The 26,697-nt window shown below is 48.8% G+C and overlaps 9 protein-coding genes across 9 annotated transcripts; 5 read left to right on the forward strand and 4 right to left on the reverse strand.

The window, feature by feature from the left end:
• Positions 1-442: 442 nt before the first annotated feature.
• On the forward strand, positions 443-1,891 carry FPOAC1_002627 (uncharacterized protein; the record flags this gene model as incomplete). The annotated part of the gene is made up of 7 exons (XM_044847203.1): positions 443-455; positions 560-591; positions 653-763; positions 846-933; positions 1,038-1,500; positions 1,553-1,697; positions 1,751-1,891. 7 exons carry the CDS (start codon positions 443-445, stop codon positions 1,889-1,891), a joined length of 993 nt encoding a protein of 330 aa, XP_044713119.1.
• Positions 1,892-2,273: 382 nt separating this feature from the next.
• FPOAC1_002628 (uncharacterized protein) lies at positions 2,274-3,098 on the reverse strand (the record flags this gene model as incomplete). The annotated part of the gene is made up of 4 exons (XM_044847204.1): positions 2,274-2,405; positions 2,472-2,561; positions 2,615-2,732; positions 2,782-3,098. 4 exons carry the CDS (start codon positions 3,096-3,098, stop codon positions 2,274-2,276), a joined length of 657 nt encoding a protein of 218 aa, XP_044713120.1.
• A 1,042-nt stretch (positions 3,099-4,140) lies between these two features.
• FPOAC1_002629 (uncharacterized protein) lies at positions 4,141-6,107 on the reverse strand (the record flags this gene model as incomplete). Its single annotated transcript, XM_044847205.1, has 6 exons — positions 4,141-4,615; positions 4,669-4,894; positions 4,947-5,052; positions 5,104-5,411; positions 5,463-5,762; positions 5,915-6,107. 6 exons carry the CDS (start codon positions 6,105-6,107, stop codon positions 4,141-4,143), a joined length of 1,608 nt encoding a protein of 535 aa, XP_044713121.1.
• A 624-nt stretch (positions 6,108-6,731) lies between these two features.
• Positions 6,732-7,203, forward strand: FPOAC1_002630 (uncharacterized protein; the record flags this gene model as incomplete). Its single annotated transcript, XM_044847206.1, has 3 exons — positions 6,732-6,894; positions 6,950-7,000; positions 7,058-7,203. The coding sequence occupies 3 exons, from the start codon at positions 6,732-6,734 to the stop codon at positions 7,201-7,203; spliced, it is 360 nt and encodes a 119-aa protein (XP_044713122.1).
• A 771-nt stretch (positions 7,204-7,974) lies between these two features.
• Positions 7,975-10,495, forward strand: FPOAC1_002631 (uncharacterized protein; the record flags this gene model as incomplete). The annotated part of the gene is made up of 4 exons (XM_044847207.1): positions 7,975-8,244; positions 8,296-8,455; positions 8,499-9,360; positions 9,418-10,495. The coding sequence occupies 4 exons, from the start codon at positions 7,975-7,977 to the stop codon at positions 10,493-10,495; spliced, it is 2,370 nt and encodes a 789-aa protein (XP_044713123.1).
• Positions 10,496-10,734: 239 nt separating this feature from the next.
• On the reverse strand, positions 10,735-13,853 carry FPOAC1_002632 (uncharacterized protein; the record flags this gene model as incomplete). The annotated part of the gene is made up of 2 exons (XM_044847208.1): positions 10,735-11,144; positions 11,198-13,853. 2 exons carry the CDS (start codon positions 13,851-13,853, stop codon positions 10,735-10,737), a joined length of 3,066 nt encoding a protein of 1,021 aa, XP_044713124.1.
• Positions 13,854-14,370: 517 nt separating this feature from the next.
• FPOAC1_002633 (uncharacterized protein) lies at positions 14,371-16,626 on the forward strand (the record flags this gene model as incomplete). Its single annotated transcript, XM_044847209.1, has 1 exon — positions 14,371-16,626. One exon carries the CDS (start codon positions 14,371-14,373, stop codon positions 16,624-16,626), a length of 2,256 nt encoding a protein of 751 aa, XP_044713125.1.
• Positions 16,627-16,845: 219 nt separating this feature from the next.
• On the reverse strand, positions 16,846-17,847 carry FPOAC1_002634 (uncharacterized protein; the record flags this gene model as incomplete). Its single annotated transcript, XM_044847210.1, has 1 exon — positions 16,846-17,847. The coding sequence occupies one exon, from the start codon at positions 17,845-17,847 to the stop codon at positions 16,846-16,848; it is 1,002 nt and encodes a 333-aa protein (XP_044713126.1).
• A 1,084-nt stretch (positions 17,848-18,931) lies between these two features.
• Positions 18,932-21,126, forward strand: FPOAC1_002635 (uncharacterized protein; the record flags this gene model as incomplete). The annotated part of the gene is made up of 2 exons (XM_044847211.1): positions 18,932-19,781; positions 19,835-21,126. 2 exons carry the CDS (start codon positions 18,932-18,934, stop codon positions 21,124-21,126), a joined length of 2,142 nt encoding a protein of 713 aa, XP_044713127.1.
• Positions 21,127-26,697: the final 5,571 nt, after the last annotated feature.

Raw genomic sequence — 26,697 nt, forward strand, 5'->3', positions numbered from 1 at the left:
GACATGTAAATTCGGGATACCCCAACTCTATTAACCGCAGTAGAATTCCCGGTCAATTCGGATCATGACAGGACCTGAATTGCATAATTCAGCTAGTAATAGAAAACATTCTTTGTAAGGGATCCAGTGAGAAACCTGACGCTTGTTTCAAGAGGGTACCTTTATGGTGACCCAGGTATCGCCCTGGTGGTTGCCATGTACCTACCTCCTCCTACCGTACTAAGGTTACTCTCCGCATCCTCGAGCTCAACCTAGACTTTTCTTCCTACAACCTGGGCCTACATATTTGAACCCTCCTCCCTCCTCTGAACTCAGTTTCTGTTCTTCTCACTCTTCCATCCCAACAATCTCTTCTTCCTTTACTCGCATCTCTTGTCTCGTATTCTTCGAGTCAACTTCCTTCTCTCTCTACACTATATATCCACTTACACATTCCGTCAAGATGGTCAAGGCTGGTACGTACAAATACAGTCTCACTCACCCCGCTTCGCTTCACTTCGATATCATCGTGTTTGCGCACTCCGTTGTCCTCAAGTGCCGAGGTTGACATGTTTTCTAGTTGTTGCTGGCGCCTCTGGTGGCATTGGCCAGGTATGTACCTCTCGCTCTCTCAAAACCAGGAATTGCGCAAGCTAACGTTGATCGATTACAGCCCCTCTCTCTCCTCCTCAAGACCTCTCCTCACATTGACGAGCTCGCCCTGTACGATGTCGTCAACACCCCCGGTGTCGCTACCGATCTCTCTCACATCTCTTCTCGCGCCGTAAGTCGACCCCGGACTTTCCCAGTCGAATACGCATAATTCCTTTCCACCGAGGCGCACTACTTGCTCACACCCTTTACAGAAGACCACTGGCTACCTTCCCGCCAACGATGGCGCTAAGGCTGCCTTCAAGGACGCTGACATTATTGTCATCCCCGCTGGCATTCCCCGTACGTGAAGCTCTTACCCCGGACATCCGGCGTTGGACCCCGCGTGTCCGACCCCGGAACCCCTCCCCCAGTTTTAGACTCGACTGACCACTTCCCCCGCACAGGCAAGCCTGGAATGACCCGTGATGATCTCTTCAATATTAATGCTGGTATTGTCAAGGGTCTCATCGAGGTCGCTGCTGAGGTCGCCCCCAAGGCTTTCATTCTTGTCATCTCCAACCCAGTCAACTCGACTGTTCCCATCTCTGCCGAGGTCCTCAAGGCCAAGGGTGTCTTCAACCCTCAGCGTCTCTTTGGTGTCACCACCCTCGACATCGTCCGTGCCGAGACCTTCGTTGCTGAGATCACTGGCAACGCTAACCCCCAGGAGCTGACCATCCCCGTCATTGGTGGTCACTCTGGCGAGACCATCGTCCCCCTCTTCAGCAAGGCCTCGCCTTCAGTTCAGATCCCCGACGACAAGTATGATGCTCTCGTGAACCGCATTCAGTTCGGCGGTGACGAGGTTGTCAAGGCCAAGGATGGTGCTGGTTCCGCCACACTGTCCATGGCCTATGCTGGTTTCCGGTACGTTGCCCCTACATCTTGAAATATCTCGCAAATAATTGACATAGTACAGATTTGCCGAGAAGGTTCTCCGTGCCGTCAAGGGTGAGAAGGGCCTTGTTGAGCCCAGCTACGTCTACCTTCCCGGTGTCCCTGGAGGTGAGGCTATCGCCAAGGACACTGGCTGCGACTTCTTCTCTGTTCCCATTGAGCTTGGTGTAAGTTATCTGTTCTTTATTTTCAGCCGCGTAAATTTTGCTGACATTCATAGCCCAACGGTGCTGAGAAGGCCACCAACCCCTTCGAGGGTATTACCGAGAAGGAGAAGGCTCTGCTAGCCAAGGCCACCGAGGGTCTCAAGGGCAACATCAGCAAGGGTGTCAGCTTTGTCCACAACCCTCCCCAAAAGTGAATATCCCCTATTTGATATCTTTTAATACCCAGTAAGAGGCTTCCCGAAGGAGGCAAGGACACTCCAGGATGTCCATAGCTATGGCAATAGACATAGTAATATGAGTTATGAACGCGATTGCTGATGGTATGACTTTGCGCAGGCTGTGAAATGTCCCGGGCGATTATTTACGATAGATGTTTTTGTGGTTCTGGCACTGAATATGAGGAACTGTTGTAGGTATAGTTGGAGTTTTGGTCAAGGGCTGATCTAAGCCACGGCGATATTCAAATCTTATATGTTTATGACGCTCGATAGTCGGAAGTTGACGTGTTTGTGTGTGCCCCGGATTGAAAAAGAAGAAGAAGGGTATCATGATATTATAGCTAAACAGATAGCTCTCCTAGGGCTTATTTGGTATGGTTTTAATTTGAAACACGGCTCCCGGCAACTCGTTAATCTCGGCCTGTACGCTTGTGTTGATTCCAAGAGCAGCCAAAGCTCCCCTTACGATGCCACATGGAAACCACAGGAACTACAACGTATATAGTCAGTACAACAGATATTGCATGTGAGCAAGTCGGAGTGTTTTAGAGCATACCGGTTGAGCGCGGACAATGGCTTGACCGCCAGCTTCTGTACTCATACGTGAAAATGGCCGGAAGACGTTGTCTGTTAACACGTATACTCCCTGATCCCACGTTAGTGTGATGCTCCGTATAATCTCCATGTTGCAGCCCTTACCCTGTGATTTGTCTTGAGGTTGTCGATGTTCTTGCCGAAAACGAGAGTCCATAGATCTTTGCAAAGAAATTTGATGACATCGAGTGTGTCGTTGAACCGCGGTCGGTCCCTTGAGAACCTATCTTTTGTAAGTCATGATGGCAAAGACGTTGAGAATGGATGCGCACCTTTCTACCAGACCCTGACCAACTCGGTAACCTAGCATCTCTAGGCGATAATGTACCGCATCGAGATCCTCTTCTTCATCCTTTCTTGTCGCAGCACCGGCCATCATTCCAGCAGCGCTGGAGCTGACCGCATGGCTTGTCGATGCAGCATCTGCAGTTGTGTTGTTTTGTTCCGAGGTTATGGAGTCTCGATCATGAGTGACTCGGTAAGCCAACGGCACAAGCTCAATGAGTAGGAAGTCTAGGCAGGAGGAGCTGAGAAAGTTGGCGGATGGATCGCTCGAGTTGAAAGGAGGCATGACGGGTTCAAAAGACATGATGGGCGGTTCGGTCAGGGTATTGAGTTAATTTTCAGCGAGTACCTAAGCATAAGTAAATAGGAATTATTTGGTCCCTATTGGAGGAATGCGCAAGTCGTCGAATGTTCTAATGTGGGATGTCGGTGTCGTCGTGCTTCAAGGAATGTATACGTGATGCTAAAGCTCACTGCTCCCCGGACTGAGCTATGGGAGAGCTGAGTCATCAAAAGCACGTTCTGATAAGCCAGCACCGATAAGGCTTACTGGCTAAATGGTCCCCCTCGGCCCCTCCAAACGCGGGGCTTGCCTCAGCCCAGGGAATTAGAAGAATTGGCCTTGAAGCATAAGAGCGTAAACTTTAGTTAGGTAGGTAGTTCACCACCAACATTCTGCCTCTTAATAGAGCTGATTCCTCTCACAGGTGAACCAATTGAAGTAAGTTACAAAGCTTGCGCACGTTTCTACAAGTTTCTGACCGGTTTCAACTAGAAGCAGAACATCAACAGACTCTGTAGAGAGTTTTACTGGGACCGATACCCGAATAATATGTATCTTACTTTGCAGATTCCTAACTCTATCTTCTGCAGACGATCCACGCACAATAATACAGAGGTTATACTGTAGTTATACTGTAGTTTCAGGGCACCTCGTTGATTAAGGTAGATATCATATATATACATATCATACATTTCCATTTGTTACCCCATGGAAAAAAGCGAAGCCTGTCCCTCAGTCCCCAACACTTTGCAAAAATGGGATTCGGTCGTTAACGATTCAACCCCCTATCGCATGATTACTCCCTTGCACCTCGCGAAAATAAACGTAATTGCAATGCCGGTATAATGAGTCACCTCGTCTTTGGTGACAGGGGAATCTTTTTCCGTCTCCTCCAACGCCAGATCAGATCATGCTGAAGTAAAAATCACCAACCAACACCGGGATTGCTAACCAAGCAGTTAGATAGACTGCCCCCAGAGACAATTAACTGCTGAAATAAACCCTAAGAAGTCTTGGACCTCCGACCCTTACTTCTTTTCTTTCCTCTGGGACGAGCATTATCCTATAGATACCCAAGACCGTTAGGGGATATTGGAGAGGAACCAGATAGACCGTTCGATCCCGAATATCCATTCGTCGAAGTGTTCTGCCTCTTGGTGGGAGGAGCTGGGTCGTCGTCATCATCATCCGAGAGGGTCAGGTCGATGATAGCGGCCGCTGGCCGTTTGCCACTGATAGATCCCATTCCTCGAGGACCGGCAGATGAAGTGTCCCGACCTGTAGTCCCAGGTGTATTGACACTCGGGGTGCCATTCTTGGGTGTTTCCACCCGACGATGGCCGATGGGGTTAACTTCTGATATTACCAGGTCATCGTCGTCATCATCATCATCATCGTAAGTACCTTGATGCGAAGAGTTGCCGTTAGTCTGCCCCTGACTACTGTCTTCAGAACTCTTGGTATGCCAGTCGCCGTTGGGCTCGATTATTACAGTTTCTTGGCTCTTGGATGTCTTTGCAAGGATGTCCTTCACATAGCTGTTTCTGCGGTCAGTAAAACACTGTGTAGCAGCTGCTAACAAACGACTTACCAATCAACAGCCAACTGATCAAAAGTCGCAGATTTATAGCAGATGGGGCACTGCCATTGCGGGCCCTGCTCTTGCAGTTGAAGATACGACGTAGCATCAAAGCATTGTAGATGTGTGCAAGTAAAGCCACGACACGGAAGCATTAAGCGCATGTACGACAATGGACATTTGAGAGATAGAACTTGGGAAGTTGCCACCACATCGGGATCCTGTGCTTTGGCATTGACTATGGCTCGCTTGTCAGAGTTGTTCCCAACCATTGAATTGCCAGTACTCACGTTCTTGCTTCACAGACTCGATCGATATTTTCTTGCCAGCAGCTATGCGCCCTGCAAGCTCTTCAACAGAAGTGATCTTGCAGATGTTGACTACGAGGTAGAATTTCTGCACATTATTAGAACTGAAATGTGAAATCATGACTTGACTGGGACCTACCTTGGACGTCAACGCATATGTAAATTCAACGTTGTTGGTGTATTTTGGACGGAGCCTGAGCGCTTTAGTGATGTCAACCGGTCTAGTAGAACCAGGTTTGTTCTTCAAGCCGCGCAAATTGGCTTTGATCTCACCACCATTAACCTTGAGCTCCGACTGATGGGGGAATGCGACTTCTTGCGTCCCTAAGCACTCTCCGGCGCAAAAGATCATCACTCGGTACGAAGGATTCTCGACACACTTCTGTAGATAAGGATGGTCCTCGACTCTGATGGTGTATGGTACCGTGTTACGGTGCTGCGACATGACTTGATAATGTCAGTATGCGCTCCTATCGCAAAAGAATGCGCATGACTTACCATCGCAAACCTTCACGTCACCAACAGTCGCCTCGATCTGGTAAAACGGGCTCGACTTGAAGGCGACTGTCATTGCTTGCGATCCGCCAAAGCGCTGACCATTAGACAGGCTATTGTGGGTATTGGGGAATGACATGGTGGACAATCCGAATGCCGCAGAGGGAGCATGACTATGTGAGTGCGCGAGAGTCGTTCGAGAAGGCGAAGAGCTGGCAAGCGAATTCGAGATAGTATTGTGCACGCTCTGGCGAATTTGGTGAAGACGAAGAGGGTCGTTGGCGTTGACGGCCTCTTGGATGACTAAATAACGTGACAAATTAGCCATTTTGTCGCGGTTTTGAGTAGTTTGGGATTGTGATTCAAAGTCGAAGTGCGCGAGCGTATGGGTGTATCGCTTTCTCAGTGAAGCATCTAGGGAGACCGAAGCTGTATGTGAATTGATCCCGACTTACGATTATGTATGCGGCCCTGTAGTTCCGCCTTGATTCCAGTGCTCTTAACGCCGTTGACCTGGCATACAGACGAAAGCTGGCGATTCAGTAGGCGATTAACCTGCCGTGCGAGCGCGCCAGCTTCTTGCCGCAGAGTTCCACCAGCGTGTGAAGAGGCTGGGTGCGAGATCGAGCCTAGTCCTGAGGATGCCATATTGAGGGTACCACGTGCTGTTTATCGGTCGCTATCGGTATCAGTGTCGAGAAGGAGTTGATGTGGGTAAAAGTGAAGGAGCTCCTGCCAATTTGGAGCCTGAAAAATGGTTGTGGTGGTCGCAGTTGGCAACCGCATCCAAGGCAGATGCGCAGGCTGTTACAGCCTGTATCGGAAAGAGGTACCGTGAGCGAGCGAGTGTTGGTTGAGTGAAGAACAGGAGGCAAGATATATAAGCTGTCACAGAAGTGGGAAAGCCTAGGCGCTAGTGCACAATAAATAACCCACGGTCGCACCTTGGGACCCGAGAACGAGAATACTCGAATTTATCAAGCACCACGCGTGCTTTTGAGTTTGTCGCCGTTGTCGCCTTCTCACGCTATCTATGTCATGTTTGCCTGGTTGTGCAGTGGAACTGTAAACAGAAGGCGGTGTTAGCTGGCAGCGCAAGGGGTTTTCTAGATCAGCATGTCTCAGGGACCGTGCTTCAGCCACAGCCCGCCACAACCTCCAATCTGTAGCGTGCCCCTCTGTCTAGACCGTAGGTCCCAACTTTTTTTCTTAGCAGCAAAGACTGATAACAACTTTTTTCTCTACCATCTCGAATCCAACCATATCATCAAAATGGCCAAGAGCGCACGAGCAAGCACCAGAAAGGCCAACAACAGGCGCCTTGTCAAGAACGTCTTTGGACCTGCGGAGGCTGCCCGAAATGAGCGCCTCTCTGCCAAACTCCTTGAGGTGGCCAAGCAGCCCAAGCCCGAGTCTTCAGATGTGAACATGAACAGTGAGTGTGAGCTTGTATCACCTTGACAAAATTTATGCTGACATTTTTTCTGCAGCCCAAGAAGATGAGACCAACGAATCCAACGAGGAGGCTCAAGATGAGACTAGTGAGTTTTATTAAAACGTTTTCCCTCGTCTTGTTCAGTCACTAACATAATATTCAGCAATGGATGTGGACTCTGTCAAGAAGCCTTCAAGTGGGCGTATTGAGAAGAAGCGCCCCGATAAGCGCAGGCAACAAGCTTCCAAGATTGTCTTCAAGTCTTACAGCAGTCGATCAAAGGGAAAGGGCAAGAAGAAGAGTGCTTAAAATGGATCATTTCGTTTACCAGGTTCTGTTTTCTCTTTTCACTGTACCGGCGTTTAGCAGCAAAATCTTAAGTCAATCTCAATGAATCTGTAATACCCGAAAAGATTTAGCTCTCAGCCTTGTGTGGCTCATGTCGTGATTTGAACCAATCGTAGAATACCACCTTTGTAGTTTGTCTTGGCAAGGCTACCCTACTTTAACATGGATACCGCGCCCTCATCTCATCTCGACACGTCCATCTATTCCATCCATCCCTTCTGAGGCTGACACATTTCAATTGTCACAGATGGCGCAATCTTGACAATCTTTATTCTTCGTAACCATTTATTTCACTTCTGTGCCCGTCTTAGTCACTCCTTTAATTGTCTCTTATAATGGTACCCTCTCATAATGGCTCGCTACTGCGCACACTCCTGCTGGTCGCAGCCAATCTTCTAATCCCGGTCTCAATTGTTGTATTCGCATTGGGCTTCTTTCCTTATAAACCATTTCTGCCAGGTCTGGCTGAGTTTGAATCTCTTGACTTTGGATCGCCTCCAAATGCGCCGTTCGATCGTTTAATATTTATGGTTGTTGATGCTCTGAGAAGGTACAATTTTGATGACACCCCTGTTTCACCTTTAACAATCAATTGACTCTTTAAAATAGTGACTTTGTATATTCGGACACCTCGGGATTCAGTTATGTGCAAAGGTACTCAAACATGTTCAATCTTTCTCTCACCATATTTTCAGCTGACAGGATCCCAGCCTCATCCGAGATGGCAGCGCAATGCCTTTTACTGCCAATGCTCGCTCGCCCACTGTCACTATGCCCAGAATCAAGTCCATGACAACTGGCTCCATCCCCTCTTTTGTTGATCTGATCCTGAATTTCGATGAAGGGGATACTTCATCAACCCTGGCTTCTCAGGACACTTGGTTAGCTCAGATCAAGGCTCATGATATGGGCAAGCTCCTCATGTACGGAGATGACACTTGGTTGAAGCTGTTTCCAAACACTTTTGACCGTGAAGATGGAACTACAAGTTTCTTTGTAGCGGTATGTTTCTTATGTGACCCTCACAAGGATTGCCACTGACACATGATAAAGGACTTTACTGAGGTGGACAACAATGTCACCAGAAACATTGCTCCTGAGCTGGAAAATAACGACTGGGGACTCATGGTCCTCCACTACCTCGGTCTAGATCACATTGGACACAAAGCTGGACCCAAAAGGCTTGTTCGCCCTGAAGTGGCCTTTATTATGAGTGAGCTAACATGATTCAAGTCCCAACATGGTTCCCAAGCAAGAAGAGATGGACAGTGTTGTCCAGACTCTCTTTGAAGCTATGAAGACCAAGCCTCATCTGGACTCAACGCTGCTCGTTCTATGTGGCGACCACGGTATGAATGATGCTGGAAACCATGGTGCTTCTTCACCTGGCGAAACATCGCCTGCTCTGGTTTTCATGTCCCCGAAACTCAAGTCAATCTCTTCGAAACTCTCCGCGCCAGCTCAGCCCAAGGATGAATTTGACTTTTACTCTATGGTAGAGCAATCCGATCTGGCACCAACTATTGCTGCTTTGCTAGGCTTCCCAGTCTCCAAGAATAATCTAGGAGCTTTCATTCCAGACTTCCTCCCCTTCTGGCACACGACTAGTGATCAGATTCAGATCCTGGTCCGAAATGCTCGCCAAATCCTCAACATTGTCACCGCTGCGTTTGGAAGTGAGCTCTTTGATTCAGAGAGCAGCATTGATCCGTGTGCTCTGGAACAGACGGAAATTAACGAGTTGGCTTGCCAATGGCGGAAACTAAACGGAGAGGCTTACGTCCTCGCAGCCCGTAATAGCCTGGATAAGAAATGGCTTGGCGACATGTCTCAATGGCTTCGACGGGCACAAGATCTGATGAGTAGTATGGCTTCCAATTATGATATGCCCAAGCTTTACATCGGCCAAGCAATTGCTGCCATTGCAGCTGTCACAAGTGCAATGGTGCTTGTTAGTCTCAAGACTCACCACGATGGGCAGATTCTTCCCTTCAGCCTCTTAGCACTAGTTTATGGTGCCATGATGTACGCAAGCAGTTATGTCGAGGAGGAACAGCACTTCTGGTATTGGTCTTCGAGCACCTGGCTTGTGATACAGGGTGTGCTGCATGTTCGAAGGTATGTACTTGTTAAACACAACATTTAGGATCCTTCAAGGTACTAACTGAGCGACAGAAAAAATAGTATGGAAGAAGTTGCTTGGGTATTCGTTGCCCTTGTAGCGTTGAGAATCACCAGAGGTTGGAACCAAACCGGTCAGAAATTCGCAGGAGATCCAGATATCGTCAAAAGTTTCGTTGTCACGCATCCGCAGCTTCTATGGGTCATTATCACTTTAGGATATATGATCATGTCATTCCGGCTGCTCGCCCGCCTGAAGAGTCTCCCTTCTCTTGTCAGCACGAGCATCACGTCGGTTCTGCTCATGTCTGCTTACAGCTTCAAACTCGACTTCACCAACGAAGATGCACCTGAACTTGTTGTTGGCTTCGCCAAAAGCTTGAACGATTTACTCGTGGGTCAGTCACTGCTTTGGAGAGCTAGAACCGCCTTCATCCTCCTCGGTATTCTGTTTGGATATGGTATCTACCGATCCTTCACTGGTGGTAGAAACGGGCAATTGCAATCAGGTAACAACTCGCTGCCCACAACCTTTGGTCTCTCGACAGTTACTGACTTCACGACAGCATACCTCTTCCACCACCTCTACACAATTTTTGGCATAACCCAATCCCGTGCTACAAACATTCCCCTCTTCTTCCTGTCTGACATTCTCTTCCATGCACTCCAAGCCACCGACCTCTCTGTGACTGGAATTACTATTACCGCTATTCTCCTCCAATACACAACTTTTTTCGCCTTTGGTGGCTCCAACGCTATCAGCTCTGTCGACCTTTCAAGCGCGTACAATGGCATCAGTGGTTTCAACTTCTTTGCTGTTGGGTTTCTCACCCTCGCAAGCAACTGGGCCGGGCCCATCTTCTGGACTTCTGCTGCTAATCTCCTTCTACTCCGCAAATATCATGAGGGTCAGCGCAATGCATTCTGGCAATACATTACTTTGCAGACCCTATTCGTTTCTGCGACAGTTGCGTTGGTTATGGCAGCTTGCACTTCGTTGAGAACGCATCTCTTCATTTGGACTGTCTTCTCACCCAAGTATCTGTACTGTATGGCCTGGAGCTTGGGTCAACATTTGCTGATCAATGTTGGCTTCGGGGGTCTACTTTTCTGGCTGGGATCACGCAACTAGTGCAAATGAAAAACAAATGATGGGTATCTTCATGTATGAATATTTGAGATAGATACAAACAAAAGCTCATAGGCTGTAACAAGCTGCCAATGAGACTACAATTACAAGCAACATAAATCAGACACATCGCCCAATCCCAAAAATCTAACCGGGTTCCAAACCGCCAGGTATCTGCCTCATCTCATGCATGATCAATTCATCCAAATCCCAAGTCGTTACTTCATCAAGTCTTTGTTTCCTCAGACATCTGTCATCTCCACATCATCGCCTTCCGACAAGAGACTGTCGACGAGCGATTCTCTATCTTCTTTGGGAACCACCGTACCGTCGCTGTCTTCGTCTTCCTCCTTAATACTTGGCTCATCTACAATGGAGGTATCCCCTTCAGTTGACTGTCGGTCTGTGAGTATCGACGTACTTCTGCTGGCACGTCGGTAGGTCGGCTGTTGTTGTTCATCAAGAGTATTGACGATCTTGCCTAGACTGACGTGGATCTTGTACAGCTGGTTGCGGCTGGTAGCATCAGACAGTAGGCCTTCTTCAACAGCAATGCTGACCTCTTGGTAAGCTTCACGGAGCTTCTCCTTGCTCGATCCAGGTGAAACGTGAAGCTTTCCAAGAAGCGAAGCGAGAATCTTCTTTTCCTCTCCTAAAAGTGTATTAGTATGTGTTTTTTCTTGGTTATTTTCTTTTTTAACTTACTTGCAGTGTTGCCCTGCAACTTCTCCAGGATATCCATAGCAAAGTCCAGATGGACATCACCGTTCACCACCTTCTTATCAGTGTCTAACAGGTCTGTAGGACTGTAGCACTTTCGGGGATCTGTCCAGTCCACCAAGCAAGCTCCTATCGTAGTCATGCTGACCATGTCCTCGTCGACATCCATATCGTCGTCCTCCAGGCTTTCACGGACATTGAAGAGATTGTGAATCGCGTCAAGGGCAATGGATCGCATAAGGTCCTGGTTTTCCGCTCGAGAGAAGCAGAAGACAGGCAAGAAATAGTTCAACGCTTGGCGAACGGTCTGGTTGTGCGAAGACGAAGGGTCAAAGTAAGCGATTACGAGTGACTTCAGCAAGTCTTGGCATGCCTCATCTTCACTAACAATGCGCCCAAGCAAAAGTTTTGAGGCAGCAACGGTGGCGGCTGCTTGGACTTCAGGTGCTTTGTTGCCACCCTTGACTGCCTTTACATAAACCTTGAGTAGTCCAGGCGTAGAAGACAGGAGCTGAGCACCATGAACATTGAGAATGTCTGTTAGGATATGTAGAGCCGTGATCTGAAGCGCTGTGTGGCCTTTGCTGAAGAAGTGCATAAACAAGGTCAAATTCTCATCGGCAAGTGAGCGATCCAGGAGAGCACAGAGACCAAGACACACCAGACCTCGCTCACGAACGGGTGCCTCATGACTGCGAACTGCTGGTACGACAAGATTGTTGAGCATTGCAACCAAGTCAGTGTTGTCTTGAAGATTGCTCGAGACATGAGTAAGCATACACTGCACGATATGCAAGCATTTCATGTTAACGACAATCTCTCTCACAGCCTTTTCTTGCGCTTCTTCTTCGCTGATTTCAGGGCTACCTCCTCGCCTGCTCTTAGTAGGCGTGCTTGGGCCACTGACCTCTGATCGAGCAGAATGGAAGCTATCTTCGGCATCATCTGGCGGAGGGTCATCCACAATTGTGTCGTGAACGTCAGCTACAGATTCGAGAACAATGCTGATGAACTCTCTCTCTCCAGCAGCATCTGGGGAACAAATGCCCTGGAGCACCTCGACAGCCAGCTTTGTAACTTCGTCCGGCAAATCAGGAATCGAAATGGCTTGCCGGAGCAGGGTGAACATCTTGCGTCGCCCAACCTCGTCAGAGTAATCGAGAGTCAGTGCGATTTGGAGCATCTGCTCAACGATAAACTCCTGCTCCACTGTATCCTCTTCCTCATCATCCTCGTCCGCCTCTGCTACTCTCTTAACAGCAGCAACCAAAACATGAAGATACCGTTCCAAAAAGAAAGCGAGCTTGGTAACCTCGGGCAGCTTTTCCTCCAGCAAATTCAGGTATTTGCCATCGCCCTCCATTCGACAAAATTCGTTGAAGCTCCTTGCCATGAAGACGGACTCGGCAGACAAAGTTTCCCAAAAGTTATCGTCGAACTCAACTGTTTCGCGATAATCCGGGCGTCCTTCCCAGAAGCCTTTCATCGCTTCCAAAGCAACGCCATTTTCGACTCCAGTGTTGACCACGTCAATTCGCTCCAACAGCTCGCAAAGGCCGTCAAAGTTGGGAGGTGCTGGCTCCGCAGCCGCTCCGTCTTCTTGGGGCGGTGCGCCTGCGCAATCTTCAATCCATCGCTCACGGAACAGACGGCTTGCGGCTTTTCGAACATTCTCGTCTCTGTCGCGGATACCCCACCGTAAAAGCTTCTCTCGCATCTTAACGGACAAGTGACGGAAGTCCCCCAGAGCAGGGAGTAGTCGTGAATAAACAGCTCTTCGGGTCGCTGCATCCTGATCTCGTGCACGCTCGAGCAGAACTGACAACGTTTCTGGCAGGATGGGGAGGTTGACGAGAAGTGATCTTCGCACATCAGCATTCGGGTCGTGTTGGAGAACTTCTAGAAGCTTTTCGAGCAGCCCGGTATCGTCGTCGTCACTATCATCCGAGTTGGTGCAGCCCTCGGTCTGGTTTCCTGCAAGGCGGCCAAGACCCAACACCGCTTGAGAGCGAACCATGGCCTCCTTGTCGCGGATCCTCTTAAGTAGTCCATGACGAAGTTTCTGAAAGAGATCGTCATCTATCGCATCAAGTGAGTTGATGATGTGTGAGATGAGCTGAGTTGATCGGAACCGGACGACCTTGTCTTTGGCGGTCAGGAGAGGGAGAATTGCCTCGAGAAGTTGGGCGACCAGACGTGTGCTGGGAGTCTCGGGCATGACGCTCGCATCTTCGTCGATATCTCCCAGTAGCTCGTTATCCTTGGCACTCGCATGCTGCAAGAACAATCCGGTAAACCGAATCGACTTCTCTCCAACACTTTCCGATTTCTTGATGGGCATGATTTTGCCAACACAGCGTATAAATTCGCGGTTAAATGCATCTTCGTCAAATTCATCAAGCTGAGATTGGTCAGGGTTTGTAGGTTCGTAAGCGCATGACTCTTGGATCTTTCGCAGGTTCACGACGAGCTTTCGGTGCGTCGCTGTAGTTCTTTGTGCATCACGGAAGATGGCACAGACTTTGGTTCGTAACGCATTATCGGGGGTGTCTACTACATCAGGGACTGATGAGGCGCGAGAAGCCACAGAGGACCTCGCGACCGAAGTTCTTGATGAACGGGCGGTAGTTCTTGCTGGCATTTTGTTGTGTTGTTTTAGTCCATTGACTCATAAAGGAAGCAGTGTTGATAGAACCCAATCGAGGTTCGCATTGTTTGTTTACAAAATATTCCCTTTACGGCTTAGTTCATTTGAGGGACTGAGGGGCTGATGTGGCGTTTGGTGAGAACAAAAACAGGCCCACCTGATCAGTCAATGGTCAGAGGTCATCAGTCTGTATGTGCAATACATGAAAAATAAAATATTCAATCTAAAATTCTGAGCACTAACAGATGAGTCAGATGAGTGAGGAGAGAAAAGCGTGTGATGCATCAAATATTTTACATTTTGATTGACATCGCTATAGCATAGATACAAGAAGACGGAGCCTGGATATACTATTACAGGTCTCCGTAGGTACTATGGACAAACCTATCCTAGTAAAAGCTAATCGATAAGCGCTTTCCTTATCTAATTTTTTTTTCCTTTGGTCGCAAAGTACAGCAGCCATATTCTCTACTACCGAGCATTTTCAATTTTTGCACATTTGCACGACAAGATGGGCGCAACAACTAATGATCGAAAGCGTCCTCACGCTACTGAGGATATCGACCCTGCTTCCTTCGAAGATCGTGACAATGGCGACGTGAAGTCCAAGAAGAGACCTCGAACTGAGGACCGTCGATCGCTCTTCGTTCGCTCGCTTCCCCCCGGTGCCACGAGCGAAAGCCTTACCGATTTCTTCTCTCAACATTACCCAGTCAAGCACGCCACTGTCGTTGTTGACCAAAAGACCAAGGAATCGAGAGGTTACGGTTTCGTGACCCTGGCCGACGCCGAAGATGCTGTCGAGGCCAAGAAGGCTCTGGATAAGCAAGATTGGAACGGTCGTCGCATCCGTATCGATGTTGCCGAGCCAAGACAAAGAAACAACACTACTGGCGAACTGCCTGCTCACAAGCTTCGCAAGGAGGAGATTCAAAAGCCCAACAAACTGATTATTCGAAATCTGCCTTGGAGTATCAAGAAAGCGGAACAGCTGGAGCACCTCTTCCGAAGCTTCGGAAAGGTTAAGTTTGCCGATCTGCCTCAATCAAAGGGCAAGCTCAAGGGATTCGGATTTGTTACCCTCAGGGGAAGGCCGAACGCAGAGCGCGCATTGGAAGCTATCAATGGCAAAGAGATCGACGGCAGAACTCTTGCAGTTGATTGGGCTGTCGACAAGGAAACCTGGGATAAACAGCAAGAACCCGAGGAGGAAGAGAAGAAACAGAAGAAAGGAAACAAGAAACAACAGGTTGAAGAAGATGACGATGATCAAACATCCTCAGAAGGGAGTGATGACGAGGACGACGAAGATGACAAGAGTGACGATGTAGAGGGTGGCGCCGAGGTCAACCGGGACGACCAATTGGACGCCGATCTGAAGAACTTCTTCAAGAACCACATGGAGAATCTCGAAGATGAGGACGATGAGGACGAGGACGACGAGGATGATGATGAAAAGGATGACGAGATCGAAAAGGAGGTCGAAGCTTTACAACCTAAAAAGCTGATGACAGACAACTCATCAACTGTCTTCGTTCGCAACCTACCATTCACGACTACAGACGAACAGCTCAAGAGCTTCTTTGGCCACTTCGGCAAGATCCGTTACGCTCGAGTGGTCATGGACAAAGTTACTGAAAAACCAGCCGGCACCGGTTTCGTCTGTTTTGTTGACGTCGATGAAGCCAAGAGCTGCATCAAGGGTGCCCCCCGCACTCAAGCACCTGTCGCCGCCGCCAAAACATCAATCCTCCAAGACGAGAGTGCTGATCCAGATGGAAAGTACACTCTCGATGGCCGACTTCTCTCGGTTACACAGGCAGTCAACAAGCAAGAGGCCACCAGCCTTGCCGAAAACTCTCTTGCCAAGCGCAACGAAAAGGACAAGCGTAAGCTTTTCCTGCTAGGCGAGGGTGTTATCGACAAGAACTCGCCTCTGTTTAACCTCCTCACAGAGCCGGAGCATCGTATGCGACAGGCCAGTGCTGCTCAACGTAGGAAGCTTGTACAGGGCAACCCCAGTCTTCACCTGAGCTTGACTCGACTGGCCCTGCGTAACATTCCCCGCAACATGGATTCGAAGGATCTCAAGGAGCTTGCGCGAAAGGCTGTTGTTGGGTTCGCCAGAGATGTTAAGGCTGGACTTCGACAACCCCTTTCAAAGGAAGAGAACGCCCGAGACGGAAAGGATGCCAAGGAGAAAGAACACGAACGCAAGGCCAAGGGCAAGGGTATCATTCGCCAGGCGAAGATTGTGTTTGAGAGTGGACAGGGACAGAAGATGCAGGAGAAGGATGGTGGTAAGAGTCGTGGCTATGGTTTCATCGAATACACTTCGCACCATTGGGCGTTGATGGGACTTCGATATCTCAACGGTCTTCAGCTCGAGAACGAAGTGGGCAAGAAGCAGAGGCTAGTCGTCGAGTTCGCCATTGAGAACGCCCAGGTTATTCAGCGACGACGTGCCAACGAGGAGAGGTCTCGACAACTGAACCCAGAGCACAACAAGGGTGGCAAGACTGAGGCCCAGCTGAAGACTCTTGCTCAGCATACAAAGGATAACAAGAAGCGTGGACGCAAAGATGATAGGGGTGATAGGGGTGGAAAGCCTGGCAAGTTTGGAAAGCCTGGAAGGGATGCGCCCAGGAAGCAACCAGAGCAAGATGGCGGCCGAAAACCCGAGACAGACGCCGAGATGAAGCACAGGTTGATTGCTCGAACAAGAGTTATGCGCAAGAAGAAGTCTATGAGTCGGGGTGGGAAATAAGTGTTAGCATTTTGATACCTACTTAAAAGTGTTTACCATAAACATTCCACCATTCGGGATGTCGCAAAGACATTGGCATTGTTTCTGTCAGAAATGTCGTTCTTGAGACTGGGCTAAGCGTTAATCATTTTGTCATCCTAATATTACATTTTAAAAATTATAAATCGTTGAGTTGAGAACGAATCATCGCCGGATCACCTATCCGTCTCGCATAATCTATCATTTCCAGAACCAACTTTTCTTGGTCTCTAGGCTCCCACTCGCCTTGAGGCCGGATTCTTGATTGTCCTTGCTTTGCTCTTCAATCTGACCATTTTCATTGTCCTTTGAAGCTGGTCGGACCGTATAGTGGCTGTGACTTCCAATTTCGTTACCATTCTCATCCAAGGTCTTGACCAGTGTTTTGGTATGTAGGTAACCAAACCGATCCACATATTCATCCTTGGTAACAACCTGTTTCTCATCGCCTGCAGGCTTCTGCAGCTGTTTTTGCTCTTGGTTCAAAGGCGGAGCGGGGTCCTCATTAAGTAACTTCACGAAAGAATCCCACGCTGACTGACCCGTAGCAAAGGATGACTGGATGGCGGAGAATAGGTCGTCAAAATTTTCAGGCTCTCGTCGTCTACTTCGGCCCTCGTGCAATTCATTGCGGAGGAGCTCGACATCGTGATGAGTTGGGATATCTTGGTTGAGGCCAATCCTTTCTCTGTTTCGCTGCTGGCTACTTAATGCAACGTCTCGCTTATTCTCGTCATGCTGTTGTTCGTGGGCGCTAAATGAGTCTTCACCCTCGTCCTCGCCTAATGCAGTTCGCCATACTGCTTGAGCGCTACGATCGAGCTCTTGGTGGAATCGGTCCCAATTCTTCTCGGCAACAGACTTCATCAACCGGGCGGGCGTCGATTCTTCCAAAAGACCCTGCGATCTTAATCTCCGCAGCCAGAAGTAGGCCGGCTCACCAGTTGGGAACATGGAACGCAGAAGCTTTCGTTGCTCATATCGAGACTTGATGTCTGGGAGCGGTTGTCCTTGGGACAGAGCGAGGAGATCTTCAAATGCATCTTCAAAGGTGAAAATAGAGGGGTCTATGTCGGATGGTGCATCATTTGGTTTAGGCTGGGGCATATCGCGAAGGGCCAGTGGTGAATAAGAGGAGTAGGCGATAGCGGCCATGCCTTGTTCAGATGGCGAACCGAAGCCAAGATCCAAAGGTGCCAACATGGTGGATATCCGGAGTTGTATGCAGTCGTGACTGAATAAAGTTAGAGGCGAATCCTGTACTGTTCGCAACCCGGATTATGTATCATCAGGTCATTCAAGAGGTGACACGGTTGCAGAATCACCTATTGCACGTCCATGTGGGTTGAACTTTGATTAAATAGATAAACGCGGCAAGCGATCATGAAGAAAGTGCCAGAAGTTTTAATGTGACGTTCGTTGCGATTCCAGAAGGTGAATTGAAAAAGCCATGTGACATACTCCCATCTTGATTATTATGACGGCGGAGCTGGTGGGTCACGGCGGGGGAGGATCAAGCCAAAAAATGGTCCTCTGGGTATCACCGATGAATAAACAAGAATGAAATAAACAAGACAGTTTATGTCATCTTAGAGTAGACTCTTGGGTTATCATTTCTTGTAACCTAACTCATAAGCTACCTAGTCTTCCTGTTACTCTGGAGAGACAAGTGGCGCTGACCTAAAAACTCATTGACTGTCTCGCTTACTAAGTCAAAAAACGTTGCGTATAGTCAACTCCAGTGGCTTGTGGCTGAACAAGTCTCAGTCTCTCAGGGTCTTTCTGCCTCGGGCGTCGAGATGCGAGATGACATCCTTAGAATGGAGCTTGCCAAGCCCGTGCCAACCGCCGCCAAAACTACATCACTCATTGACTCTACCTACCTACCTACACCAGCAACTCTTTTTTTTGAGACAATTATTCTTACGAGTCCTGACGACTCGTCCCTAAATATCATTATAATTGCGATTCTGCCTTCTCCTTTCTATCCGTCAGCGACGGCTGGTCATGTTCTGGTCCACATAGCTTTGTAAAGATAATTCGCTGCCCCCATGATACTATCGATTTCTCTACGGATACCGCGACGCCAATAACGCTTTGTCCATCCAAGCTCGGTCATCCTATCCTATCGTCCATATTCGGCGACTGACCTTCCGGCCTTCCCGCATACTGATAATTTTGCGCATGAGCTACGATTTTTGTCTTCTGGAACACCCACGATATCCGTCCTACCACTGCTCTCTGCCTGACGATGCGGCATGCGGACGTCGAACCGCCATGGCCATCGATGGTGATCGATCCCTGGGCGCAAAACAACTCGAGCAACTCTTCTCATCATGGCGATTCCAGAAAACCCGGCGATACAATACAGGAATGGTCTTCGCTTATTGGTATCATCACAGCCATTGTGGGCAATATCCTTATCGCTCTTGCGCTCAATGTCCAAAGATATGCTCACATTCGGCTGCATAAGCAACGAAGGAGAAATCGAAGGAGAGCCAAGGAAGCTATGAAGCATAATCAAAACGGAGACCACGGGGGATCATATGGTACTGTTGGCGGAGACAATCATGGAGCTGAATATCACAACAGCCATGGTGCAGGTGCAAGTGTAGACGAACAAAATCACGCCAACGGGAGTCATGAGACAGATCCTTTGACTGGATCTTTCCACTCGGAAGCGTCCGGAAATTCTGGAAGCAAGCAGGATGAAGACGAGACATCATCTTCTTATCTCAAATCTCCATACTGGTGGCTCGGCCAAGTCCTCATCACGCTCGGAGAAATGGGCAACTTTTTGGCATACGGATTTGCTCCCGCCTCGATCGTCTCTCCACTTGGTGTCGTTGCGTTGATATCAAACTGTATCATCGCACCAGCCATGTTTAACGAAAAGTTCCGCCATCGCGACTTTTGGGGCGTGGTGATTGCCGTGGGTGGTGTAGTTACTGTTGTTTTGAGCGCAAGGCAAGAGGAGACCAAACTGAACCCCCACGACGTGTGGGATGCCATCACCACCTTGGCTTTTGAGATTTACTTGGCTGTCACCATATTTCTTATTCTATGCCTCATGTGGGCAAGTCCTAGGTATGGGAAGCGCACAATTCTCATTGACCTAGGACTTGTTGGCTTATTTGGTATGTTGCACGATGTGAGAATGTATATGGAAAATACTGACTCCAGGGTATAGGTGGTTACACTGCTCTTGCAACCAAGGGTGTGTCTTCAATGCTGTCGTCCACTTTATGGCGTGCCTTTGCGACTCCTGTCACATATGTTCTCGTCGCGATCCTCCTTGGTACGGCTATTATGCAGATTCGCTACGTCAACAGAGCTCTGCAGCGATTCGACTCGACACAGGTCATCCCGATCCAGTTCGTTATGTTTACGCTTTGTGTGATTATTGGCAGCGCCGTCCTCTATCGCGATTTTGAACGCACAAATGCTGAACAGGCGGCCAAATTTGTCGGAGGCTGTTTGCTCACTTTTTTTGGCGTCTTTCTCATTACTAGCGGGCGTGAGCAGAGCCATGATGATGACGAAGTTCTGTCCGAGGCCGGCGATTTTGAGGACACAATTGGTCTTGCCAACCAGGATGGTAACGGTGCGTCGAACTACCAAGATGTTCAAGGGTTTTCTACTCCCAAGTCGCAATCACGGCGGTCTAGTCATCTGTCAAATTTCAATCACTCTGACGCGCACAGAGCTTTGCTAGCAGCTGTCACACCGCAGCACGAAAACAACGTTCCATCAGCCAAGGCTATGAGTTCGCAAATGTCCCCAGGTCAAGAGACTCTGGCTTCTGGTTTTCCTTGGAATGACTATGGGGGGCCTTCAACACCACCAGGACGAGGCGTTAGGGCGTACTCGACTGATTCGGTTCTTGTAGCGCCAGGTGCTGCATCTGCAGGACCATTTGCTTCGCACCCAACAACACCAATGAGAGAGCCTATGGCAAGTGATGGATCGCTTCTTCCCCGCGCACTTGCTAGCCCTACAAAGCCCAGTGGCTCTGGGAATCGATCCAGAACTTTTATCTCCCCCTCTCCCCTCTCTTCAACAGTCACTGCCGTAGTCAAGGATGCTTTTCTGCGGGCGTCCGACGATCCTCGTGTACGCCAAACCTCAATGCGCCGTATACGTTCCACCATTCGTGCCGGGCTGTTTTTTAACGAAGACGGTGAGAACGCAGATGCCGAAAACACTACCCAATCAAACATTTTGTCTACGAGCTCGGCGGTTCCAGCGTCAGTGGAAAACCTCCCCAGCACTTTAGAGGAAGATGAAGGGCCCACAGCGGAGGGCGATCAGACGCGTCGAAGATCGCGAAGTGTGAGCGACACATTAGGCGACTTCTTTGGCGTCAGGCGCAAGAAGCGCTATGACAGCTATTTCACAGGCGACGTAGAAGATGGGACCTTGGGAGGAGCCACCCCCAGTCGCGATCATGTAGATCTTCAGAGAGGGCACCGAGAAGTTTAATAATGCGTCAAGCATCTAATAGTCATGTGTTTTCACATTGCGGCGTTGGTTAGCAAACTACACTTCTTGCTAGCACCAGAGTCATTTCATTATCCTGGCTTCGAGCGTTGGCGTTTGGGTCTTAGAGTAGGGAGAACAAGATGAGCTCGTTTTCTGGGTAGGCTACACCATATACATATTCAGTAGCATCGCATTGCTTTACGTTCAGTATTCGGCGACTATTCTATACTCCTCTCGGTGACTATTCTTGACTCCTCTCGGTGTGCGAATCCGTGGATAGAACAGGGGGATTCGATAGCCTCGGTATCATTGATTGCGGGCCTTGTCTTTTTCGCCCTGCTGTTAATCGTGAGCTATGTTACTTTTTTCTTCAACTTTTGGTGCCGGCTGTATTGGCTGTTGGAGGGCTAGTCCTGAAACGAAACAGTCGGATGTTGCTTTTGTCGATCGTGATGAAGATGTGACAAGTGCCGTAATTGGCTGGAAAGGTAGAACTCGCTTCCGCGTTGCATTGACAGTTGACCATCCTTCATGATAAGACTCCAGACAGTGGAATATGCACCCTGCTTCAGCTTCGCTTCTTGCTTTTGAAAATAGCAGCGGAGCTTCATGCCTATAAAAAACAAATACTAAACAACTTAATGCATACTGCCGTAACATGTCACCAATACACAACTGACGTATAGGCTATAACCAACTGGTGGTCTCTAGTATAGGTTGTGCGACTTTGTGTATGACAAACAGGTGGCCCATTTGACGAATGGTGTCTCTAGAAGTGGCATAATAAGTCGGAGCCGTTATTGTTAAGTCCAAGCCACGAGAAAGCAAAGCCCCCTTTCACATTTAGGCTGGCAGGGAAGCCGTTGTATTCTCCGAGGCTATTCCATCCTCATACGGATAGGATCTGCCGTCGTTGCCATTGACCTAGACCAACAAACCCATGCTAAGAGCTAGTGTTGCGAGCTTGTGAGCCATGGAGTTTGGAACGGCAACGTCGGATCTGCCCTTCTGTGAAAACTCAATTGATGATAGATGGAATAACAGTCTTTTGAGACATGTGGCTGGCAGCAGCTTTGACTATGTAGTGGTCTGAGGTTTTGCATCAAGGTAGGAAGAGCCAACTTACAAGCATAGGCTATTAAGAAGAATGACTGTTCATTTACCGACAGGTAGGTAAAGTTGATGCCATGCGACATGGCCAGTTAGACCGGCCTGTTTTTGAGGCCCAGATCCATGGCTTTTGAGGGCCAGGGAGGAAGGCCAAATCCCTGACCTTGACTTTTTTTATGGGTTGGAGAGACGGCGCACAATTTGAGTTCAGGAACAGCTAACCTAAAGTTTGACGTGTGGACGGACTTTGGCCCAAGAGGAATCTTGTCGGATGGTCAACCTTGCAAAAGGATGACCGAGGTGCGTTCTCAATATCGCATTGGAGTGCGTTCAGAAACGAACGGCGATTAATACTGACAAACATAATCGCCCCGACGTGAACAAATGAAGCCGAAAACCCCCAGGAACGGAACACGAGAAGTGGTTCCCCGGCGCTAGAGCTCCAGCGAAGAGAACTGACAAGGCCCGTTTAGCGGCGGGAAGGAAGGCCCAGAGGGCCGAGGAGACGACGGACAGAAGCAGCATTGGCAGCATTGCCCTAGGCTGCAAGGGTCTGGAGAGGCTCAACATCCGAAGAGAAGTCACAAATTGAACTCTGACTGGCTAGTAAAGCAGTACATCCAGATTCTGGGTCGTCGGAAACTCTGCATTCAACAACCCTGAGCATTGTATCGGTCAGTCCCCGCAAAGAGAGGTAGGTACAGTAGAGATCGGCTATGCTGTTCCGTACAGTATAACAGGACGTAGGTACGAGCCAAGGTTTGCCGATTGAGAATGGATGATGCTTGTTTCTTTTCTTCGCGGGGCTTTCCTGCTGTCCCACCCTGCATACGTTTGCTCTAGACACTCTCTATCGTATTGAACGTGATATGTAGTGTCAAGGTGAAGCCTCGGCAAGAAGGGTGGTATATCCACGAGCCGCTTTTGCCTTGCCTTGCCTTGCCTTGCCTTGCCTTGCCTTGCCTTGCCTTGCCTTGCCTTGCCTTGCCTTGCCTTGCCTTGCCTTGCCTTGCCTTGCCTTGCCTTGCCTTGCCTTGCCTTGCCTTTTACCTAGCCTAGGTAAGTAGGTACTCTGGGCAATGCGACACAAGTTGTAACAGTCAGCAGCACATCACAACCGTACGTAGCCTATCTGCTTACAACTGCTGCAAGCCCCGAGAGTTCACACGCATATGCGCATGGGAAACTAGGATACCAATGTCACACCGACTTACTTTGCAGTGCTGTTTTGTCAGGGGGACGCATGAAATTCGGTGTCGTACAATCCGTGGTTGCATATCCGCATGTGTGTAGCTAACTGACATGTCGGGAAAAGAAAAGAAAAGAGAGGATGAAGTCGAGTTAGTTCGAGAGGCACAGCACAGCACAACAGCGGAGGAACGGACGGACGGGACAGCCCTGTAGGTTGTACATAGATAGGTTGTACGTAGGCATCTAACCGGGCTGATGATGTATGTATTGTGCTGGTGTGCGGTACGGGAACAAAGTGTTGTGCTTGAAACCGAGCCCAAATTTGTGGGTGACCGTTGTGGTGGAAGGATGACAAGGGATCCGCAATGTTGGGTTCGCAGTCCCATCCATTCTAGTATGACAGACCGGCTGCCCTACTGCAGTAAGCAAGTACAGGGGAGTTTTCGATGCGATGCGATGCCGTAAAAGCAATCCACTGGGCACGCGTCCAGGCAGGGATCGGGTGCTGTTGAAGTGCATATCGACAGCTTGAGGCCAGTGAGACAGTCCCCGACGGGTATGCTTGCACCGATTGGCTGTTTTACTAAGCATGTAGTTAAATGTACCTACCTCTAGGTACCTACCTACCTGGTAGCTTGTAGAGAACTGTAGGTAGGTATGTAACAACTGAATGCCTGGGTTAGCAAGCATTGCCTATTACAGCTATTGTGTTTTTCAAAAGCAAAGCACAGTCAGTGCTCTGTTGAACTTTTTTTTCAAAGGACAGACAGTTACGGTGCCAAGTAAGTATCAACCAGTACCAACAATGCATCATTTAGAAAACCTTGAGGGACATGTTCCTTCGTAAGCATGTCTCCCCATCAGTGCATATCCAATTTACGGGCCATCAGCTAGATCCTGAATACTACTCCAGCACCAACACACTGTACTGCACAATACCAGGTACTATGTTGGTAGGTATACGTGCATGCTAAGAGAGCATTAACCAATTGGGGTAGGTAGAAGGGATCAGCAGAAAAGAACTCGCGCAATCTCCCCCGCGTTGCAGATTCGTACATACAATATCTACTAACTAGCATACGGATACTTCATCATCAATCCCAGGTCCCTGGTCGATACTTTACCAGGTCAAAACGCGAGTGATGGCCAAAACAGTAAAGCTCCCGTCTGTCTGTGAGCGAATTCGACAATCTCAGCCAACCACGGTTGGATCGACCTACTCTGTTAGGCAAGGCACTGGAACGACTTGACAATTGACGCGATGATCCTATAATCCTTCTGTTATTAGGTGTGCATGATGATGCTGATGTTAGTTAGGTTCAACGGGCGGCCAGTCATCGGCTAAATTGATGTTGCATGTGTGTGTACTGTTCCTAACTTATTGTGTCAGTGGCGTTGGTCTGCCCTGATCATCAATAAACTAATGCAGGTCAACATGTAATCCCCAAGCAACTAATCATCATGGATAGGCACTCAGTTGCATCATTTTCATTTTTTCTCTATTGATTGCTGGTTGAATTCAAGGGACTTTTGAGACTGGGTTAATCAAAAGAGTCAACAAATACGTAATTAACATCAACAAGGAGATGCCCGTCGTACAAAGATACAGTAAAAAACATATATTCCAAGGATGGAGGTTCCAGAGATTTTACTGCAGGGATGAATTGTTTTCTACATGTTTTTTTCCCTCACTTGATCAATATCTGTACATAGTATGTCAACATACTACAGTGCCTACCTAGTTACTCCGTACTCCGTACCTTCCTAGGCATTATAGGCGACTTCCCAAGGGTAAGGCCTGTTGGAAAATCAGCAGTCAGCTAGAGAGGGAAGGAACGAGTGGATTTTACGAGCACACAGACCAGCATGACCACGTTTTTGACGTCTTGAATCGATAATAGATTAATTAATTAATCAGTCAATCATTCCACCTGCTGATCTACCTACTAATTTATCTACAACACAACAACCCCCTGATGTGTCTGGTAACTCGTCACATTCACACTTCAGCCAAATATGAAACCAAATCGCAACCATGGTACGAATGGGGAGAAATAGAACCTTCCATAGCGGCTTCTGGTGTCACCTGGCGTTCTGCTTAGCACACTTCCACTGTCTCAAGTCCAGCCTTAGTGTCTCTGCTCATCAAGCCACCGGGGTCAGTGGCGGCAACCATCCGCCTAGCCTATGGCAATGCTACATAGTATTGCTGCTGCTGCTGCTGTTCTTAGCTCTGCATCCAACAGCTGCTGGTGGACCTTCGTACCGACTAACATATCATGGCGCAGGGGTAAGACCCCCGTTCCTGGATCCATCAAACCAAAGCAAATAAACAAGTCATCGTGACACAGGCAGGAAAGGATATCGATGCCATATTGCTGCAGACACGTACTTGTGCGCGACTCAAGCAAGAGCAACCTGACTTTTGTTACACGCACATTTCTTCTACACCCACAACGAGCTCCCGCTTTCGTGATACAGTAGGACCGGCATTTTCACTGTACCCTACCCCTGACCGCCAACCCCAATGACCAAGAAACCCATGGAATCCCAGTACAGGCGCTACTGCACGTCGCTGCAGGGCCTTGTGCCTCTACCAGGGGATGCTATCAGAGAACTTTACTCCTCCACAAGCTCGAGCAAGGTACGAGAAATAAGCAAGCGAAGAAGTGGTTGAAATCCCATTGAGCTGATTGACTAATTTCGTCTCCTCCAAACCAACTCTTCCAACACCAGGCCCGTTGTTGACCCTCTCTCTTAGACCGGTCTCCTAGACCGGGACTGTGCCTTGTCTGTCATTGGAGAATCAAGAGGGTCGCGGCAATATCCCGAAGAGGATATACCGTGTCTGTTTCGACATCAAGCTTTTCCTCAGTCACATATTCGCTCATCCGGTTGTCCTCCGCGTCATCCACGAGGCGATCTTTTTCCTCCAGCCCTGGTTTTTGGAGACTGAACTGAACGTACAACTTGCAAAGCCCACTACGCACGCGTCATCCTATATCCGGGAGCCTGTCCCAGTACAGCGGGTCAGATGGAACACATCTAAGCAATTGCGTATAGGCTTTCATCTTATACGGGTTGTTTTTTGTTGTCGTTATGGCTGTGTCAGTCGTGTTGGTCCATCCTCCTAAAGCACAAGCACAAGCACAAGCACGAGTAGAAGCTCGAGCTCAACGCTCAGGCTGGTTGCTACGCCGTCTGTGTGCCACAACCGAGCCAATATAGCACATACCCAAACAAGGTTTAGCTTCTGAAGCTATTCCTGAC

Source organism: Fusarium poae, chromosome 1 (genome assembly GCF_019609905.1).
Source record: "Fusarium poae strain DAOMC 252244 chromosome 1, whole genome shotgun sequence".
Taxonomy (NCBI): Eukaryota; Fungi; Ascomycota; class Sordariomycetes; order Hypocreales; family Nectriaceae; genus Fusarium; species Fusarium poae.